Genomic DNA, 17298 nt, shown 5'->3' on the forward strand with positions numbered 1-17298 from the left:
GGAATCTCCGAACTGCAATTGTATGATGGCACATAAGGCTGAACATCCTTTTATGACGTTCTGAAGCTGTGTGGAATTTTCAATCCTCATCATCGCCGATCCTTTGCCACAAAATTCCTGACTAGGCACACGTATATATATGATCCACCTCGTTTGGACGAGAAGTCATCCACATTGTCTTCGACACAACAACCACAAACCAAAAAATCCCCCAAAGCTGAAAAGCTACTCTACCCATTCGAACTTGCCTTAACAGCTGTATTAGTCCCATACGTATTTCTTACCATGTCTCAGCCAGAAGCCCAACAGAAAAAGTGCGTCCCATCTCATATCCACCGATCTATATCTTATATGGCCACTGACTTTTCATCACAGAGAACAGAAGCAAGATCAGGCTCCCCCTACTCCTCATGAGGATGAAAATCAGCCTGACGACAATGATAACCAATCTGAAAACAACGACCAGCCTCCAAAAGAGCCTCAGCCCGAACCCCAACGACAAAAAAAGAAGAAACCACAGGGTCGCGGCGGCAAAGGTCCTCTTCCGGACGTAAAAGAAGCTACTAAGCCCGTCCAGAATGGCACCGATACCGCCGAGGGTGCCCTGAGTGGGGCTGGCGATACTGCTCAAGGTGCCGTCGGTGGAGCGACGGACGGCGCCACAGACCAAGCTTTGGGGCCTCTTAAATCTCGACGTAAGCCTCTTCCTAATGAGCTTGCCGACACTGCCCCCGAAGACCAGCCTGGCGGTGGTAAGGACAAGGAAGAGAAGGGCAGTTTGAGGATCAACATCTCTCTGGATTTGGATGTCGAGGTTCATTTGACAGCGAGGATTAAGGGTAAGTCTCATTCTTGGCTGTCGTTTTTGCCTAATGCTGAGCAACATTCACAGGTGACATTACTATTGGCCTGCTATAAGCCTTTTAATAGGAGTGGAGATATGATCAGAAGCCGTGAGGAGTAATGTGTAGCGATCTAATAATTTTAGTTGTCTTGCCCATAGAAGCTGTTTAAAGCGCATGTAGCATACTTCTTGCCGCTTTCGCCCATGCATGACCATCATCCTTGCGCACTGCTTACCAGACGGCTCTGGCGAGAGTATGTTTGACTGACATTACCGTGAGACACCTGTCCAGTCCCAGATTGCGAGCAAATGGTAAATAGTCCTTGCATGCTGTGAGATGGTAGTATATGCTAGATGCTAGCATGCACCCGCACTCTAGAGTGTGGTGTTACAATGTCTGCGGTGATCTACGACATTCTACGTCGATACCTGCGGAAAAAAGTGAGAAGTTGAATCGTGGATTGGAGATTGAGTGGTGCCGTTACGTCATAAGTCATAATAAACATTCGGATTGTTCCTCAAGTGCCCCACCTTTTTATGCCGTCATGCAGGGTCCGCCATGTTCGGCGGCGGAGAAATAGAAGTGCGACGCTCTCTCTGCCACTGTGCACTTGTTTGTTTGACAGTCTATACACTATGCCGATAACGAATAGCTCTAATCAAGCAAAAAGATCCGGCTAGTATTCAAGGACAGAACAAGAGGAGCCACGACATATAGGTGGATAGCTACAGAAACATTGGCAACTTGAACAGTCACCAGTACATCCACACTCAAAAGTGCAATGGTATTAGGCCTCTTGACAGCTATTGCCGCCTGCCCAGCCATCATTGGTACGACCGAGGCAATCCAGCAAGGACAAAAGGCCAATGCTCGCGAGCAACATCGAGGGCGAAAGACCAACCTCACAATAAAACTGCCTGGCGCACACAGCTACAAAGCCAAATTTGAGGGCTGTATGGTCGTCTTACAGGATAAGAAGGTAAGTAACATTCCTCACCGAGCTCTAATGTGAAGCTGACAGGACTGACATAATTATCAAACAGCTCTACGTTCAGCACGCTGGTTGTGAATCTCTCGCCTACGCGCACCCTTTTCAAGGGTATTACCTCCCACACCCACAAAATCAATCACGTTGGAAAGGCGCGGGTTGGAAAGGGGAAGGGATGGTTACCACCATCAACGAAGATAACATGCTCAATTGGGCTTATGTCGATGCTGATACGTATGAGCTTAAACACGGTATCCGTGTCGAAGCGCAAGACCATCTCACGGGACCATGGGACTGTACACAGATTGATCGGCGGGTGACGTTTGAAGGATGGGAAGGGTTCGTGTTGGTACAAGAGGATGAGGAGAAGGATCTTTGGGCGCTGTATTTCGATAAGGATGATGACGGTTTAGCTGGGGAAGGGAAAGTAGGAGATGTACAGGCAAATGGAGGGAAGAGAAAGAGAATGTTAGAAGTGCAATTGGTGAGGACTGAGATGGAGAAGACAAGGTACGATGCGTTGATGGAGAGGAGAGAGAGAATACAGGCGTTACAAGCGAAGACGAAGGAGCAGCAAGAATGATCTGGAAGGGTGAGTGCAAAGTACGTCGTTGAGAATGTTGTCGATGCTGAGAGCTCATCGTTAGTGATCGTATGCATGTAATTTGCAGGTGAGAAAATTGTGCATGAGGGGGTGGCGGGGAATCCATGGACGGACAATCAATTTACGATCTCTTTGAAATGACTATCCGCAACATTTTGTAGCATAGACATAGCATGTACACAGTAGGAAACCAGTATACGGCCGGTTTATCCAACTTGCGTCGCCAAGGAGATCATGTAGAACATGTGATGACACCTGATTATCCAAACAAGACGCCAAATGCATGCAAAGACTTCCTGCTTTTACTCATGTCAACAGGCATCTATGCTCTATCATGCTGATCCATCTCTTCCCTAGGGGACCCTCCTACGCCCAAATATTAGCAAATGGATCCCTCTCATCCTTCTCCTTTTTGGGCTGCGCTTGGTTCATCCCAAAGAATCCGCCGCCCATACCGGCATCCCCACTAGACGTGCTAGCCCATGGGTCAGAAGGGGAAGCCATAGAGGTTTTTGCCTGTGTCCATGGATCAGAAACAATGTTGTTCACGCTTTGTTGTTGTTGTGGCTGAGCGTACGCCTGAGTGGGTTGGGTCTTCTGCGTAGCTTGGGCGTGCTGGGGAGCGCCCCAGGCGTTCTGGTCCATTTGCAGTCCACTCCACTTATTACCCACTGGTATCCCCAACTGAGTCCCGTCCGAAGGCACGGCAGAGGTGATACCACCTTGCCAAGAGGCGTAGGGGCTTGTAGCTTGGACGCCACTTGGTGTAGCGTTAAAGAAACCACCTGTCAAATTGGGTTGTTGGGATTGGATGGCAGAAGGGGAAGGAGACGAGAAGAGGGACATGATGTCCGCTTTGGCTGATTGGGATTTGTTAGAGATAGGTCCAGAGGCGGGCGGGGAGTTGGAAAGGGGCGGTGCAGAGGGAGTACGGAAGTCGAGGTCAAAGATATTGGAAGCTGAGGAAGGGGCGGGCTGAGCAGGGGCAGGTGCAGTAGCGATTGGTGCAGGTGCTCTAGAGCTGGCAGCAGGGACAGCCGCAGGTGCAGGAGCTGGGTCATCAGCAAAGAGATCAATGATAGGCGCTTGGACGGCAGATGTAGGCTTGGAAGGGGTGGCTTTGCTGGAAGCTATGCTCCTTGACAGCAAAGGGTGGGTCTTGGGTAAATGGGCGGGGACGGGGGGCGCCGCAGAGGAAGAAGTGGAGGAAGGAATAGGGGCAGGGGATTTTGTCTGATGGGGTGGGGGAGAGACGACACCCCCAGTGCTTTCATTCTCGAGAACACTGGGGTCGGGTGGAGGAGGTCCGTCCATTGCCCAACGGCGAGTCTCGTATTTTGACCGAATGAAGGACTCAATTTTGCTAGAAAGATTAATCAAGGTGAGCTGGACTAGTTGGATAGAGAACTGCCTTCCCAATACGCACTGGTCAGATGGTATATGCCCCGCTTTGAGATGCCTCTCCCAATACATGTTGGCACGCTTATTTCCCCATTTTTGAATTGACTATATGTCCCATCACGCTCATTAGAGCCTGTTCAAGGCATATTTCGGACAACTTACCTCCATTTGCTCGGGCGTCCATATGTCGAGATCGATAGACTTCACTTTACTGATATGCGTCCCCATTGAACGATGAATACCGGAACACCGGATACAGAGGAAGACACCCAAATTCCATGATGCCCATCGTGTATCTGTAGATGGTGTTAGGAAGGTTGTCAGTAATGCATCCTTCTCTCTTCCTTAATGGATTTGCGCACCATTTCGCTTGCAATCGGCACAGTTCTTATTGCCAGGCTGCTTCACGAGCTCACGGAGGATCTTCGCGTGGCGCTCCGTCGTGGATTTGTCTGGGAGACTCCGTCAGTGTCTAGCCAAAACAGGCCATCTAGTTGCTCACCCTGTCTCGTCGACATTGTTTCGCTTTTGCGTATCGAATACAGAGATCAGTTAGTGCATGGATATATATCTATACGTCTGGTCGAATGCTTCTCGCCATCTTTAGCTGCTCACGCCTACTTATAATTCCTGAGACTTCCAAGGCGCGCCTTATTATTTCAAGTCGGTGGAATCCGAACTTATTTCCTTTTTTTATTTGTTTTTTTGTTGCTCCAATTTGAATATCTTCGTTCACGTCCGTCCAACGACATTCATCTTTATAGATCACAGGTCAAAATGCCGGAAATACCGAACTCGGACAGTACTCTCGGTAGGTCCCCCAAAAACTAAACCGTTCATAGCTAACCGTGGCCTCAGATGGTTTCGTCCAAGCCTTTGTGATGATCGTCGTTTCCGAGATTGGAGACAAGACTTTCCTTATCGCCGCCATTATGGCGACGAGGCATCCCCGAATGACCGTGTTCGCCGGAGCTTTCGCGAGCTTGGTGGTGATGAGCATGTTAAGTGCCGCTTTGGGACGTGTAATCTTAGGCTTAATACCTAAAGTACGCCTACAAATCTTTCTGTTGAACGTAAATCCCATGGGAAAGAGCTAAAATTATGCTCTTATAGCTTTGGACTCTCTGGGCTGCATCCGTCCTCTTTTTTGTATTCGGTGCCAAAATGCTTCAAGAAGCTTTCAGCATGGCATCTGGCTCATCCCACATCCAAGATGAAATGCGTGAGGTCGAAGAAGAACTGGAAGAAGACTCTGCCGTCCACGATTCTCACAATGCGCGAGGGACCACTATCCTGTTGGAATCCGTCGAAGCCGGTACTGGTACTCGAAGCCCTCGTGTATCGACTTCAAGGCTTGATCGAAGTGCTTCCCCTCGCCCTAGCAGATCAGGACCCTCAATCCACTTCCCGTTATCAGGAGGTAACAATGTCGGACCTTTGGAGAAGGGCAGGCATTGGACTATGGTGTTGAAGGAAAAGATTAGGACGACTTTGCAGATGACCACCAACCCTGTATTTGCGCAGGCATTTGTACTTACCTTCCTGGGTGAGTGGGGAGACCGAAGTCAGATTACCACTATCGCGATGGCTGGTGCTCATGTACGTGCTTGCATTTGCCTTGAATTCAGTATTGAAAAAGCTGATGAAATGCTCACAGAGTGTGGCCGTCATTGCTTTTGGGACAATCGTGGGTCACGGTGTATGTACTTGCGGTGCTGTCTTGGGTGGACGATATCTCTCCACAAAAATCTCCGTTAAACACAGTATGTGTCTATTCGCATTCCTACCCTCCTATTTTTGGAATGCTAATGTTTATCATAGTCTCACTCCTTGGTGCCGCGGCTTTCATCATCTTTGCGTTCCTCTACGCCATCGAAGCTTACTACTACAATGGTGATCTCGAAGTCAATTGGTAACAGGATTTAACAGACGAAATGTATGGGCCGACGTTAGCTTTGGGATTCGTTTTGCTAATTAGATCGGTGGCTGCATCATGGGGCAGCTATGGTATTTAATGGGGCGTAAGTGGAGGATTATAGCTTTGAGCTTAGCATAGATACATCGATTCTTGTGTAAATTAGAGCATGACGACTTGTTCAATACATGCATGTCATAGATATTACTACTTCATCTACTGACCTGACAAATCTATACACGGGTTAATACATTTGTTTACGATTTTAGTGACCCGCTGATTTCCATCGAAAGGTCACAAGATCCGCGCGATGCCTTTCAAGATCTTGACGAACCTTAGGCGCCAACGGAGCTGTGGCAACGACGACAGTGTTGGGTTAAAGTCACTGAAAGGTACCAAGCCAAAGATAGTTCTTTGCGCAGCTTTGGCGCGTCCGGAGAGAAGTCCCGTCAACGTTTCGACGAGCTAAAAGCTATTTACACTGAAAAGTCCTTGTGCGGCACCTATTTTCCCGGCCTATTGTCTTTACTTGTACCGTCGTCCATATTGTTTGACGAAACTGATTGATTTTACCATGCGTACAACGCTTCTACAAGCGAGTCGTACTGGAATCCTCCATTGGCAGTATTGTTCCCATCCTCAGTGTTGGCGAATTCTGTGAAATCTAAAGCAAATTGTTGTTGCTCTTGTTGATCCTGCGGGTGGCTAGCCTGAAGTTGATTCTGCAATTCTTGGGGTGCCATCATCTCCCAGGGAAGTGGGGCCTGAGAGAGCTGAGATCCAATAGCATCTGACTGCTGGCTTTTCTGGGATTGTCCCATTATTAATTGTAGGTAGTGATCCGCAAGTTGTTGGGCCGAAAGCGGCGGCAACGATGAAACAATTTGGTTGGCAGAAGGTCGCTGTGAAGAGGCGGAAGCCGCGATCACAGTGTCGCTCACTGTTCGCCTGGGTTCCTGGTTACGTTCGCTGGATATAGGCGAGACGGTTGCGCGAACGTTGATATTAACGAGCGTCTGATTACTATCATCAGTGTCACGAGCTGAAGTTTGGTTAGATGCCCTTCGCTGAGCACTCAATCCTTGTCGTCCAAACATTCTCTTTTTACTTGACCAGACACATGTTATTCCCTTGGATTTACACCTCTTGCAGGGAAGACTTTTGTGAGATCCTCCCTCTTGACACTGTTTGGGTGGAGGGGCAAGAATTAATATTAAAGGTTAGGTATGATCACGAGACAGCGACATACCTTGTGTCGAGCTTTGCGACAGCCCTCGCATGCCTGTAGGCGTCGCTTTCTGTTCTCTTCCGGCACACGATCTCTCGAGCCTAATCGCAAATCAGCTCTTGAGCGCATAGCCTCATTCGATAGCACTTGTGCTTACGTGTAGGCTCCCTTCCCTGCGATACCGGAAGCTCAGATGTAAAGGTATCGACTCGAAGATCTAGCAAGCTGGAGACGCCTTCCGGTGCGACGTCGAGTTGACTCGATGGCCCAGCCACAGTTGATGAGGGGATATGGTAAGGAGCTGGTTGCTTTGATACCCTAGCTGGGGAGGATGCAGTACGGTGGACGAATGGATGTGAGTTCAGCCTCTGTTGATGTGTCGTTGGAGTTTGGTGCACTGGGGATTGAGAGAGTGCCGGAGCATGAAAATCTTGAGTAATTGTAGTTGGGAGTTGCAGGTTATGAGGGACAAACAGTTGCGGCTGCTGCGGGGGAGGCGGAACCTGATTTGAAGGAAGAGAAAGAAGAGGGAAAAAAGAAGTATCGGATATAGGCGCAAGTTGAAGTGGAGGTTGACCACCACTGAGTCCGGTGGCTGAGGACGGTTGGCTTATGGACAACCCAACAGGCGTGAACTGAGTAGGCAGGTTATTCGTGACTGGAGGAAAACTACTGAGAGCCATATTAAATAGTCCATCCTCCACCATGTCAATCCCGCTATTGTTCTTTGTTTGATCGGTAGCGTTTGAGGACGTCTCCTGTAGGACTTGCCTTGTCGCGAATAAATCAGCACACAAGCTCCTCGAAGTTGTATACTTACAACGGGTCCCATAAGGGTTGATATTGAGACCACATAGGGGATTCATCTTTCATTGAGCTGAGCAGCTCTTGGAGAAGATAAGACCCATGGTCAAAGCGATTGTTGTTGTTATTCGACATGGCGCTAGAAAGAGGCACGAGTGTATCGCAAATTCAACACAAGGACACGAGTACGCAAGTCGCGCAAAAAGCCTACTCACCAATGTTTACAGTGGGGATATCAGATACGAAGTGTATAACAGGTAAAGATGCTGTAGAGTTGTAGTGGTACACTAATAATTCCAAGTAACACGGTAGTTTAGAGAACAATGAGAAAGGTAAGAATGAAGAAGTGGTGTCACGCACGCAGTTAGTCAGACATATATACTCTTCTCTAAAGTAGTCGAACGATCGTTTCATTGATAGTACAGGGAGCGGATAACGCACTGCAAGCTTCAGTGTATACGCTATTACAGCACTTAGTGGATAAGTGTATGGTATATCCCTCATTACTCCTCTTCGTCTTCCGCCCAAATGCTATAACCGCCAGCCAGTACTGATCGTGCGTATATCCATTACCGCCCATTCCACATCATCCGGTTATTATTTACCAAAGATTAGGTGCGAATTGCCCAATATAACACAAATGATCTTATAGGCTTTAACTTCTTGTACAAAGTCTATAATACCCATCGCAGTAGCCGTTAAGTTGTTATCCGTCCCGTCCTGGAACCCACCAGCGATGATCGTTCTTTATTGTTACGTAATATATGACCAAGAACATTATTAACCCCCCGTCATTGGTTTGGCAGTGACGCCAAAAACCCCATATGTCTAGGTTGCATTCTACTATGCCTCCAACTCAGTCTTGAGTTTGCGAGATCCAACCAAAAGCCGTTATTGGAGGGTGGGCTCCGTCGCTCCCAGTTGGGCGCTCGTCGTCGGACGGCTTCTACTTATTAGTGTCCCGATCTACTTTTGGAGACCTCCACCTTCATAAGTGATGACGTTGGCAATTTCTTCAGAAAAACAACGACTTGAAATAAAGTGTAAAAGCCGGCGCGACGAAACGAACCGACAATTGAGCAAGGACGGAACTTGACACTGTCTGACTGTGGTTTTCTTCTGGCCAATCTCCTCAGCTTCTATGTCATACGAAAGTCTCACGGACCTGCTTGGCGGCCATGACAAGCAACCACCCTCGGCCCGAACTTTAATAGACAGCCCTGAGGTGAGCGAGAGAGAGCTGGATGACGAACCTTCGTTGTCTGCACCTGTCAAAGAGAAAGAGGTCTGTTGATCGCGAGCAATGTTGCTGGTTAATTTCTTGCTGACATCAACACAGCTCGGCCCAGATACTCTCCCTATCAAGTTCACGTTTGCTCCCTCCGATACTCCTCTCGGTATAGCAGCTCCACACACCTTCATGCACGGCCTCTTCAAAGATGGCAACCTATACGGCCCGTATGTCTCAAACAAATTTGAGAGCTCTCTTCCCCGAATACTATCCCCCAATTCACCGGAATGGAATGATCCGCCAGCGTTTCCTCCCCGATCAGGGAATCCACGCATCAAAGGGTTACGAAAGTTGATGTTGGTTGACTGTTTGAGCCACGGCCGAGTTTGGGATGCTTTTCGAGCGAAAGTACAAGTGTATCAAACCAAACTTTTATTCTTTGAAGAATCAGTAATAGTCAAAACCACAGACCCGTCACGGTTTCCCGCAAAAGCCCCACTCCCGGGGGTCTTCACCGACAAGGAGGCAAGGCTTTCCATCTTCCAGGAAAATATGATCTATACCGACTATCTCTACGATTTACAAGGAGAGGTAGTTCCGGGATCATATGGGCTTTGGGGAGGGAGGCTTGTGTTGGGCGATGATGACGATGAAGAGGAAGACGAGGAAACAAGTTGTGAGGTGTGGGTAATGATTCTGGAGGATGTGGGCGAAGAAGTAGACGTTACAACTTTGTCGGAAGATGAAAAGTGAGCTCTCATCCTTTGCTTTCCCAATTTTGCTAACATAATGTATAGACACGAAATAGTATCTCATTATCGTGAACTTCACAAAGCCGGGGTTCTCCATGGCGACCCCGATCCCCGTCACTGGCGTCGCCACCCTGCTGGCGGGTTCCGAATTATTGATTTTGACTCTGCAACCGTTTTGCCTCCGGGGAAAAAGGGTCGGGCGTTGATGGAAGATGAGCTTGACCTTGTCAATAGCCATCTGGTAGAAGAAGATCGGACTTGGTATATCTAAGGCATTACAGGTCATTGCGCGTGTCAAGGATCAGTAAGCTATTTCCGTCTGTATTTCGAGGATCATGCTCATTGGATAGTTCAGTTTCCCTTCTGATCATCATGGACTTGACTCCTCAGACTTCATTATCGCATTAACCTATCTGTGGGATATGCAACATCATGGCATCATCGCTGTAAATATCACACTGTGGACCGTCGCGAAATAGAATCAGAATTGGATAAAGAGAAAGTCGTCTGTACAGTTCCAGATTATTGCCTTCACGTCAGCTGCAAGTATTCAATTTATCATGTTTCATGTATGTGAATATCATTGTCGAAATGGTCTTAATATCCGTCTCGTAAGGTCCTTTTCGGTTCCATATTTTTATCCGATGGTAGACTCGAGAAGGTAGCGGGATGTCGAGAAAGGTAGCGCCATGGGGTCCCATTTTTGTCTATCGACCTGCGCCCCCATGCGCATACATGATGAGTACGATCGTTTATCCAAAACTGGCGCCGGGGACCATGAAGAATGTGTCAGCTAGTTAAAGAAGAACAATCATGAATAAGGTCGAATCATTAGTGAAGATGGATAGTTGAGGACAACGAGTACGTGTACTGTACATGCACGTTGTACACATGTTTTACATATAAATACATGTGGAGCCAGATCATTTTCTATGCGAAGGAGGAAGAGATGCATCGACGGTAGCACGCCACACGAATTTTAACTCCGAAAATTTCCGCATTGTCCGTTTAAAAAAACGGGGATAAAAGAGTGTCTCATAAAGAAACGAGGCCGAGGCGCGAAAAAGTAAGACACCCCCCACCACGCCGCAATTTTCATCAGCCTCCGCTCGATAGTGGATTACGTAATATTATAACAGGTGGAGGTCTTCCGCGACAAACCACTCGTCCTTGTCAACCACTGGCATGTCCTTTAGGTAAACTATTTGAACTTGCGAAGAAAGACGAGCTACTGACATGTATGCAGACAAGATAAACTCATCCTTCTTCTCGACAGTGGATCTTCACAGCAAATAAGGCAAACTGCAGCGAAGCAGATTGCTCGTATAGCTCGTACTTCTTTCGATGCCGCCACATCAAAACCTGATGCGAAACCTCACGTCGATGGTGATAGTTCTATAACAGTCCATAGCAGCGGTGCGGAGCAAGATGCGTGGAACGATACTCTAGAGACTATCAGTAAAATACTCGCGCTTTTCAAGTCAAAGTCATCAGAAACACGACATGCTGCGGCTCATGCCATTGGGTTACTCGCTAAAAGCATGCCCGAGTACATCGAGATAGCTTCGATGAGCCGGGCATTTCTTACTTCACAACCGACAGATCTGCCATCTACCCTCAAGCATGGCCAGATGCTATTGGCGTCCGCGGGTAGAGAGTACGCTGCTAAACCGTTACCGGGAGACAAAGCCAAACGCCGGAAAGCTATGATGGCATCTGTTGGCCTAGGTGATGCTGTCGGATGGGGTGAAGATACCGATAAGGTACTTGATGATGACGACGATGATATGGAGGATGTGAGGAAGACTGCGCCCCCGAGTAGAGAGCCCTCGGTGCCCCCACCAGATGTTTTCGAGGGGCTGAGTGCGAGGCAAATAACGATGCTTAAGCGGAAGAAGGGCACCAACATTATGGAGGAAGCCAACAAGTATGTTCGAATCGGTGTGTTAAGTTGATCTTACCTGGTCTAATTGAATTATGTAGGATGCGTCGGCTCAACGAAAAAGCTGTCGGCAATGGAAGTTCCTCAGCGGCGCCTTCTCGTGCCAATTCTCCTCCCCTTCCCGAATCATCAGCGACACCTGATTTGAAGGCCGAGGTCATCACGATCGATCCCGGAGCAAAAGTCAGAGCAGCTGAAGCTGGCGGACAAATAGATCCTGCTCTCGATACCGAGGGCAACCCATTGGCATCTTCCAAAACTCTTACAATCACTTCTGGACAATCCCCATGGACTACCGTTCTTCTTGAAGTCATTCCTGACCTACACGATACGACTTGGCAGACTCGTCATGGCTCTGCATTGGTCATTATGGAGATACTCCGTTCTCTTGGTACATCTTACGCTAATGCCCATCCAGAGCTCTACGTCGCCTTATCCCGTCAGCTACTCTCGCTCCTTGTTTTGGACCGTTTCGGTGACTTTGTGGGCGACACTGTCATTGCTCCAGTACGTGAAACTGCAGCTCAGACACTAGGTGTCGTGCTCAAGTACATTTCAACCCCCGGTGTCAAGGAAATCCACCAGACTCTTATGGGCATGGTGAGACAACCTTGGGCCAAGAGAGGGAAGGAGGCCGAGAACTCACAAAAGGCCGATAAATTCGCTTGGGAGGTCAGACATGCCGGATTGTTAGGCTTGAAGTATGAAGTGGCTGTGAGAGGAGACTTGTTGTCGACTAAAATGGAAGAGGATGTCAAGCCCGACGTAGAGATGGGGGATTTCAACCTTTTGGATGATGTAGTCAACGCGGCTATCTTGGCGTAAGTACCGCTTGGCAGTGAGACAAGGAGCCATAACTCATTAGACATAGATTGGGAGACGCCGATGATGATGTGCGAACGGTTGCTGCTTCCGCCTTAACACCCATTGCAGAGACCCTTGCCAGTCAGTTGCCTACTGAAGAGTTGGCCAAGCTTTTGCAGTCGCTATGGGATTGTCTAGCTGAGGGTGGGGATGAGCTTGGTAGCAGTACAGGTGCAGTCATGGACCTTCTGGGTGCCCTTATCTCCTACTCTGAGGTAATCGCCCTCCTTTCTGCCGACAACAACAACCTAGTCTCTCGTGTCTACGCCTTCCTTCGTCATCCTATCGCTTCCGTGCGTTTATCGGTTGCCAACATTCTTCTTGCTTTTTCACGCCTTTCTTCAATACCGCGACGGTGGTCTTCTGACGGTTACTTCTCATTTTTGTTCCAGAATCTTGTTTTGGAAGAACGCCAGGACGTGAGAGATGTTTCTTTCCAAGCTTTCGAGACGTCTCTCGTCGAGGCTTCCGACATGCCTGAGGGCGTTGGTGTTGTCCTCGGAGGCGATGTTGAAGACTGGTACTCCATCATCATGACTCCCATTGGCGTTGCTCTGGATGCCAATCTCTTCAGAAGGCCGACAAAAGCAACTGGGCAGACACACAATGTGGACAAGGCGATGATGGCGGGAGATATGTCACTTATCTCGATGGATACGGCATTGCAGACGAGAATAGCTGGCGCGAAAGCTTTAGCGCTGTTGAGACGATACAAGTTGACAGAAGTAAGTCTCGCTGGAGTGAGCGCCAGATTTAAACTGACACTGCTCTCAAGATCAACGACATAAAGCTCTTGCGGCAATTTCTTGGTTCAGCAAGTTCCCATCAGACATTCTTGGCTTCAGTTATCATTCAGGAATGGGCTCTTGATACTGAATCTCGAGTATCCGATCCATTCTCGTTTAGTCTCGGCACTTCCAACCCGGACGTCGAATCCTTATCAACGCTTCTCATCGACCGTATCGGAAGTCCTGCCCCTTCGACGTACCACGAGATGGCAATGGTCCTGCAAAGAATCTACTCCGAATGCAGCGCTCTGCTCACTGCGTTCAGTGTAGAAGGCAAGCTTTCTAAGGACAAGGTTCCCTCCTTGCCCAAGCGTATTGATCCTCTCAGCAACACTCCAGATGTCTTCTCCATTGAGTCTGCTCACCACGCTGTCACTACCCAGTTCGACATCTTAGCAGGCAAGCTATCCAAGAACGCCATTAAAAACGCATTGCCCTCTCTTCAAGATAGGAGAAATAAGGTGATGGGTTCTGTCGGATACTTCTCCATCATGAAGGAGAAGTACGACGTACAAGTCATGGCAGGTATTGCAGGTGCGTTGGTGGCACTTAAGATAATGCCACCCAAATTTGGACCAGTTATTAAGAACTTGATGGACGGCGTGAAGAAGGAAGAAAATGAGATCCTTCAGAAGAGGGATGCCTTCTGGGTAGCCGCTTTCATCCAATATACAACATCACCTTTCTTTACTGGTCGAATTAATCCCTCCGACAAGGTTGTCAAAAATCTCTTTACCTTCCTTTGCCTCGACACTTCTGTCACTCCGGTGTTCTCACCGACCGCTCAAGGCGCCACGGAAGGCATTATCACACTTCTCGAGGAGAGAACAGCGGCAGCAGCTGCTAATGCTAGGAAGAAGGACATCGTGGAAGAGAGTGAGGAGCAGATGGCGAGTCGCATGACCAGAAGGGGTGCTTTGGAGACATTTAAGGCCATGGCGAAGAGGTTTGGCTCGAACTTGTTTGAGAAGGTCCCTAAATTTTGGGAGGGTGTTAGCGGTGCGCTATTGGCCAACTTCGCCGATGGTGAGCCTTCGTTCCTCTGACAGTTTATCGGTCGCTGATTATATCGTAGGGGTGAACATGGAACAAGTTGACCAAAATTTGACAGCCAACGTTCAAGCCGGTCAGGATTTGATTGACGCTCTGACTTCTCTCCGTTTAATCGCTCCTGAGCTTGACCCTGTTCTTTACTACAAACTGCACGGTCTTTTCTCACCCATAATCACTGCCCTACAGAGCTCGTTTTCAGTTGTCCGGAATGCGGCGGCTCAGTGCCTCGCTGCTATGTGTGACGTGATGACAGACGAGGGCATGAAGAGAGTTGTAGATGACGTGGTACCCCTGGTGGGTGATGCCAAAAAGGCCTATTCTCGACAGGGTGCTGTAGAAGCCATTCACCGTAAGCTATTCTTATTATGTCGATACGCTTGTAGCGGCTAATGTATCACCTATGTTTAGGTATTATCAAGGTTCTTGATCTCAAAGCTCTTCCTTATGTCCTTTTCCTCATCGTCCCCATCCTGGGGCGTATGTCCGATCCCGATGAGCATGTCCGTCTGCTATCAACCAGCACTTTTGCCTCGCTCGTCAAGATGGTTCCTTTAGAAGCTGGTATTCCTGATCCTCCTGGCTTTTCTGCGGACCTTCTAGCGAAGAGAGATGAGGAGCGCAAGTTCCTCATGCAGTTGCTAGATGGCAGCAAGGCTGAGCAGTACCAGATCCCGGTGGAGATCAAGGCTGAATTACGACAATATCAAAAAGATGGTGTCAGCTGGTTGGCGTTCTTGGCAAAGTATCAACTGCATGGCATTCTCTGTGACGGCGAGTCCCCCAATACTATTAAAATCCTTATCAAAGCTAATGAAAGTTGTTTAGATATGGGTCTCGGTAAGAGTTTGCAGAGTATTTGTATAATTGCGAGCAAGCACCACGAGCGTGCCGAGCGCCACAAAGCTACCCAATCAATTGATTCGGCTCATCTTCCGTCTCTTATTGTCTGTCCTCCCACGCTCACTGGTCACTGGTATCACGAAATCCTCAAATTCGCTCCTCACCTCCGCGCGGTGCAATATGTTGGTTCCACTTTTGAACGTGCTACCCTTCGTCGATCCCTTTCTTCTTATGATGTTGTAATTTCCTCGTATGAGTGCGTTCGTTCTGACATCTCTGAACTCTCCAAATTTAGCTTCCTCTACTGCGTTTTGGATGAAGGGCATATCATCAAAAACACCAAGACCAAGCTAGCTGTGGCTGTGAAGCAAATCAAAGCTCAGCACAGATTATTGCTTTCTGGTACTCCTATTCAAAACAATGTGCTTGAGCTTTGGAGTCTGTTTGATTTCTTGATGCCGGGATTCCTCGGTAATGAGAGAACATTTAATGAGAAATTCTCGAAGCCGATCTTGGCTGACCGAGAGGGTAAGGCCACTCCGAAAGAGCGTGAAGCAGGTGAGCGTTTCGTTGCAAAGTTTTGACTTGTATCCTGATCAGTCCTCAATAGCCGCAAATGCCCTTGAGGCTCTGCATAAACAGGTTCTTCCCTTCCTTCTTCGTCGACTCAAAGAAGATGTCTTGAACGACCTTCCGCCAAAGATCATCCAAGATTACTATTGCGAGCTTTCTCCCGTACAACAACAGCTTTACGAAGAGTTCTCTCGCTCCAAAGCGGCTGAAGAAGCCGGTATGGAGATTGAGACTTCGGCATCGAAAGAAGGTCAGGGCCACGTTTTCCAGAGTTTGCAGTATCTCAGAAAGTTGTGTAACCATCCTGCATTGGTACTGGACGGCGAACCGCAAAGATTTAAGGAAATACAGAAGAAGATTGGTGGCGGGCCAGAATTACACGATTTATCACATGCACCAAAGATGGAGGCTTTGAAGTGAGTCAGTTTTTGACTGAAGGTGCTTTTGATTGAATACTGATGGATCTTGCAGGCAACTGTTGCAAGACTGTGGTATCGGTCTTCCGGTCGACAAGCTTGCTGACGATGTCACCACTCATCGAGTCCTTATCTTCTGTCAACTTCGTCCCATGCTCGACATCATTGAGAAAGATCTTTTTGGTACCCATATGCCCACAGTATCTTATATGCGTCTTGATGGCTCCACTGATCCTCGGAAGCGACATGCCATCGTTCAGACGTTCAATGCGGACCCTAGAATTGATGTTTTGCTGTTGACGACGAGTGTTGGAGGTTTGGGTCTGAACTTGACGGGTGCCGACACCGTCATCTTTGTGGACCACGATTGGAACCCGATGAAGGATTTGCAGGCGATGGATAGGGCGCATAGGCTGGGTCAGAGGAAGGTTGTGAATGTGTATAGGTTAATTACTCGTGGAACATTGGAAGAGAAGATTATGGGGTACGTGTTGAAGCCCTTAGTATCAAATCGCAAGAGCTGACAGAATGCCATCAGTCTACAACGGTTCAAGCTGAACATTGCTTCATCCGTCGTAACTCAACAAAACGCCGGTCTCGGATCTATGAACACAGGAGAAGTGCTCGACTTGTTCAAAGTCAGTGCCGAAGGCGAACCAGTAAAGACGAAATCTGCTGGGACGGGCGCGGTGTCTATGAGCAAAATGTTGGAAGAGTACGTGCATACATCTATTTATTAAACGCAAGTGTCGTCAAACTGATCATGTGTCCCGTTATTTGTTTATCTAGGTTGGATGAGCTTCCGCCAGAGGATGAGTACGCAGAGTTGTCATTGTCAAATTTCCTCAGCAAAGTATAAGATGTGAGAATAGGACATGACATGCGTTTTCTTTACATTCGACATTGATGTGACATTAGTACAAGTATAAGCATAGGTATGGATGTGGAGCATTAGATGTTTATATGCATTTTTCAATCATTGCGATCTTTTACCGTCCCATGAGAGCAGAATACAGAAAATATGTTTCCTGGGGGGATCTTCTGTTTTGGATAT

The 17298-nt window shown here is 48.1% G+C and overlaps 7 protein-coding genes across 8 annotated transcripts; 5 read left to right on the forward strand and 2 right to left on the reverse strand.

The window, feature by feature from the left end:
• The first annotated feature begins 103 nt into the window (after positions 1–103).
• CNE04660 (hypothetical protein) lies at positions 104–1067 on the forward strand. Its single transcript, XM_571159.2, has 3 exons — positions 104–314; positions 376–839; positions 893–1067. The coding sequence occupies exons 1-3, from the start codon at positions 286–288 to the stop codon at positions 916–918; spliced, it is 519 nt and encodes a 172-aa protein (XP_571159.1). The 5' UTR covers positions 104–285; the 3' UTR covers positions 919–1067.
• Positions 1068–1461: 394 nt separating this feature from the next.
• Positions 1462–2735, forward strand: CNE04670 (hypothetical protein). Its single transcript, XM_024657291.1, has 3 exons — positions 1462–1824; positions 1889–2425; positions 2481–2735. The coding sequence occupies exons 1-2, from the start codon at positions 1627–1629 to the stop codon at positions 2414–2416; spliced, it is 726 nt and encodes a 241-aa protein (XP_024512971.1). The 5' UTR covers positions 1462–1626; the 3' UTR covers positions 2417–2425; positions 2481–2735.
• Positions 2729–4424, reverse strand: CNE04680 (conserved hypothetical protein). Its single transcript, XM_571161.2, has 5 exons — positions 4341–4424; positions 4201–4290; positions 4001–4134; positions 3864–3943; positions 2729–3800 (listed from the first exon to the last, which is right to left on the reverse strand). Exons 1-5 carry the CDS (start codon positions 4354–4356, stop codon positions 2804–2806), a joined length of 1317 nt encoding a protein of 438 aa, XP_571161.1. The 5' UTR covers positions 4357–4424; the 3' UTR covers positions 2729–2803.
• Positions 4425–4554: 130 nt separating this feature from the next.
• CNE04690 (vacuole protein, putative) lies at positions 4555–5960 on the forward strand. The gene is made up of 5 exons (XM_571162.2): positions 4555–4649; positions 4697–4884; positions 4952–5437; positions 5496–5601; positions 5660–5960. The coding sequence occupies exons 1-5, from the start codon at positions 4616–4618 to the stop codon at positions 5752–5754; spliced, it is 909 nt and encodes a 302-aa protein (XP_571162.1). The 5' UTR covers positions 4555–4615; the 3' UTR covers positions 5755–5960.
• On the reverse strand, positions 5930–8444 carry CNE04695 (hypothetical protein). Its single transcript, XM_024658545.1, has 5 exons — positions 8001–8444; positions 7802–7924; positions 7139–7752; positions 7003–7082; positions 5930–6937 (listed from the first exon to the last, which is right to left on the reverse strand). The coding sequence occupies exons 2-5, from the start codon at positions 7918–7920 to the stop codon at positions 6323–6325; spliced, it is 1428 nt and encodes a 475-aa protein (XP_024514392.1). The 5' UTR covers positions 7921–7924; positions 8001–8444; the 3' UTR covers positions 5930–6322.
• Positions 8445–8828: 384 nt separating this feature from the next.
• CNE04700 (expressed protein) lies at positions 8829–10337 on the forward strand. Of its 2 annotated transcripts, none has more exons than XM_024657292.1 (4): positions 8829–9070; positions 9125–9765; positions 9814–10072; positions 10124–10337. In XM_024657292.1, the coding sequence occupies exons 1-3, from the start codon at positions 8927–8929 to the stop codon at positions 10037–10039; spliced, it is 1011 nt and encodes a 336-aa protein (XP_024512977.1). In that variant the 5' UTR covers positions 8829–8926; the 3' UTR covers positions 10040–10072; positions 10124–10337. The 2 variants fall into 2 exon arrangements, with proteins under 2 accessions (XP_024512977.1, XP_571175.1); XM_571175.1 differs by having other exon boundaries at positions 8894–9070; positions 10119–10328.
• A 505-nt stretch (positions 10338–10842) lies between these two features.
• Positions 10843–17228, forward strand: CNE04710 (helicase, putative). Its single transcript, XM_570982.1, has 12 exons — positions 10843–10964; positions 11015–11695; positions 11752–12531; positions 12582–13299; positions 13350–14388; positions 14438–14764; positions 14824–15186; positions 15241–15813; positions 15866–16244; positions 16300–16728; positions 16783–16959; positions 17034–17228. Exons 1-12 carry the CDS (start codon positions 10954–10956, stop codon positions 17101–17103), a joined length of 5547 nt encoding a protein of 1848 aa, XP_570982.1. The 5' UTR covers positions 10843–10953; the 3' UTR covers positions 17104–17228.
• Positions 17229–17298: the final 70 nt, after the last annotated feature.

The sequence above is a fragment of the Cryptococcus neoformans genome, assembly GCF_000091045.1.
Source record: "Cryptococcus neoformans var. neoformans JEC21 chromosome 5 sequence".
NCBI classification, from domain to species: domain Eukaryota; kingdom Fungi; phylum Basidiomycota; class Tremellomycetes; order Tremellales; family Cryptococcaceae; genus Cryptococcus; species Cryptococcus deneoformans.

What these genes read in the sequence shown, in the direction of transcription:
- CNE04710 (XM_570982.1), top strand. An exon ending in ATTGGCCAACTTCGCCGATG is followed by an intron (nt 14,389 to 14,437) that starts GTGAGCCTTCGT and finishes ATTATATCGTAG; the next exon opens with GGGTGAACATGGAACAAGTT. An exon ending in CCAAAGATGGAGGCTTTGAA is followed by an intron (nt 16,245 to 16,299) that starts GTGAGTCAGTTT and finishes TGGATCTTGCAG; the next exon opens with GCAACTGTTGCAAGACTGTG.
- CNE04670 (XM_024657291.1), top strand. Translation starts at nt 1,627, where the DNA reads ATGGTATTAGGCCTCTTGACAGCTATTGCCGCCTGCCCAGCCATCATT. An exon ending in TCGTCTTACAGGATAAGAAG is followed by an intron (nt 1,825 to 1,888) that starts GTAAGTAACATT and finishes ATTATCAAACAG; the next exon opens with CTCTACGTTCAGCACGCTGG.
- CNE04690 (XM_571162.2), top strand. Translation starts at nt 4,616, where the DNA reads ATGCCGGAAATACCGAACTCGGACAGTACTCTCG. An exon ending in GAACTCGGACAGTACTCTCG is followed by an intron (nt 4,650 to 4,696) that starts GTAGGTCCCCCA and finishes CCGTGGCCTCAG; the next exon opens with ATGGTTTCGTCCAAGCCTTT. An exon ending in TCTTAGGCTTAATACCTAAA is followed by an intron (nt 4,885 to 4,951) that starts GTACGCCTACAA and finishes ATGCTCTTATAG; the next exon opens with CTTTGGACTCTCTGGGCTGC.
- CNE04680 (XM_571161.2), bottom strand. An exon ending in TGCCGATTGCAAGCGAAATG is followed by an intron (nt 4,135 to 4,200) that starts GTGCGCAAATCC and finishes CACCATCTACAG; the next exon opens with ATACACGATGGGCATCATGG. An exon ending in GGGCATATACCATCTGACCA is followed by an intron (nt 3,801 to 3,863) that starts GTGCGTATTGGG and finishes TAATCTTTCTAG; the next exon opens with CAAAATTGAGTCCTTCATTC.
- CNE04700 (XM_024657292.1), top strand. Translation starts at nt 8,927, where the DNA reads ATGTCATACGAAAGTCTCACGGACCTGCTTGGCGGCCATGACAAGCAA. An exon ending in CACCTGTCAAAGAGAAAGAG is followed by an intron (nt 9,071 to 9,124) that starts GTCTGTTGATCG and finishes ACATCAACACAG; the next exon opens with CTCGGCCCAGATACTCTCCC. An exon ending in ACTTTGTCGGAAGATGAAAA is followed by an intron (nt 9,766 to 9,813) that starts GTGAGCTCTCAT and finishes CATAATGTATAG; the next exon opens with ACACGAAATAGTATCTCATT.
- CNE04660 (XM_571159.2), top strand. Translation starts at nt 286, where the DNA reads ATGTCTCAGCCAGAAGCCCAACAGAAAAA. An exon ending in CCAGAAGCCCAACAGAAAAA is followed by an intron (nt 315 to 375) that starts GTGCGTCCCATC and finishes TTTTCATCACAG; the next exon opens with AGAACAGAAGCAAGATCAGG. An exon ending in TTTGACAGCGAGGATTAAGG is followed by an intron (nt 840 to 892) that starts GTAAGTCTCATT and finishes CAACATTCACAG; the next exon opens with GTGACATTACTATTGGCCTG.
- CNE04695 (XM_024658545.1), bottom strand. Translation starts at nt 7,920, where the DNA reads ATGTCGAATAACAACAACAATCGCTTTGACCATGGGTCTTATCTTCTC. An exon ending in GCAGGGAAGGGAGCCTACAC is followed by an intron (nt 7,083 to 7,138) that starts GTAAGCACAAGT and finishes ATTTGCGATTAG; the next exon opens with GCTCGAGAGATCGTGTGCCG. An exon ending in GTCGCAAAGCTCGACACAAG is followed by an intron (nt 6,938 to 7,002) that starts GTATGTCGCTGT and finishes CCACCCAAACAG; the next exon opens with TGTCAAGAGGGAGGATCTCA.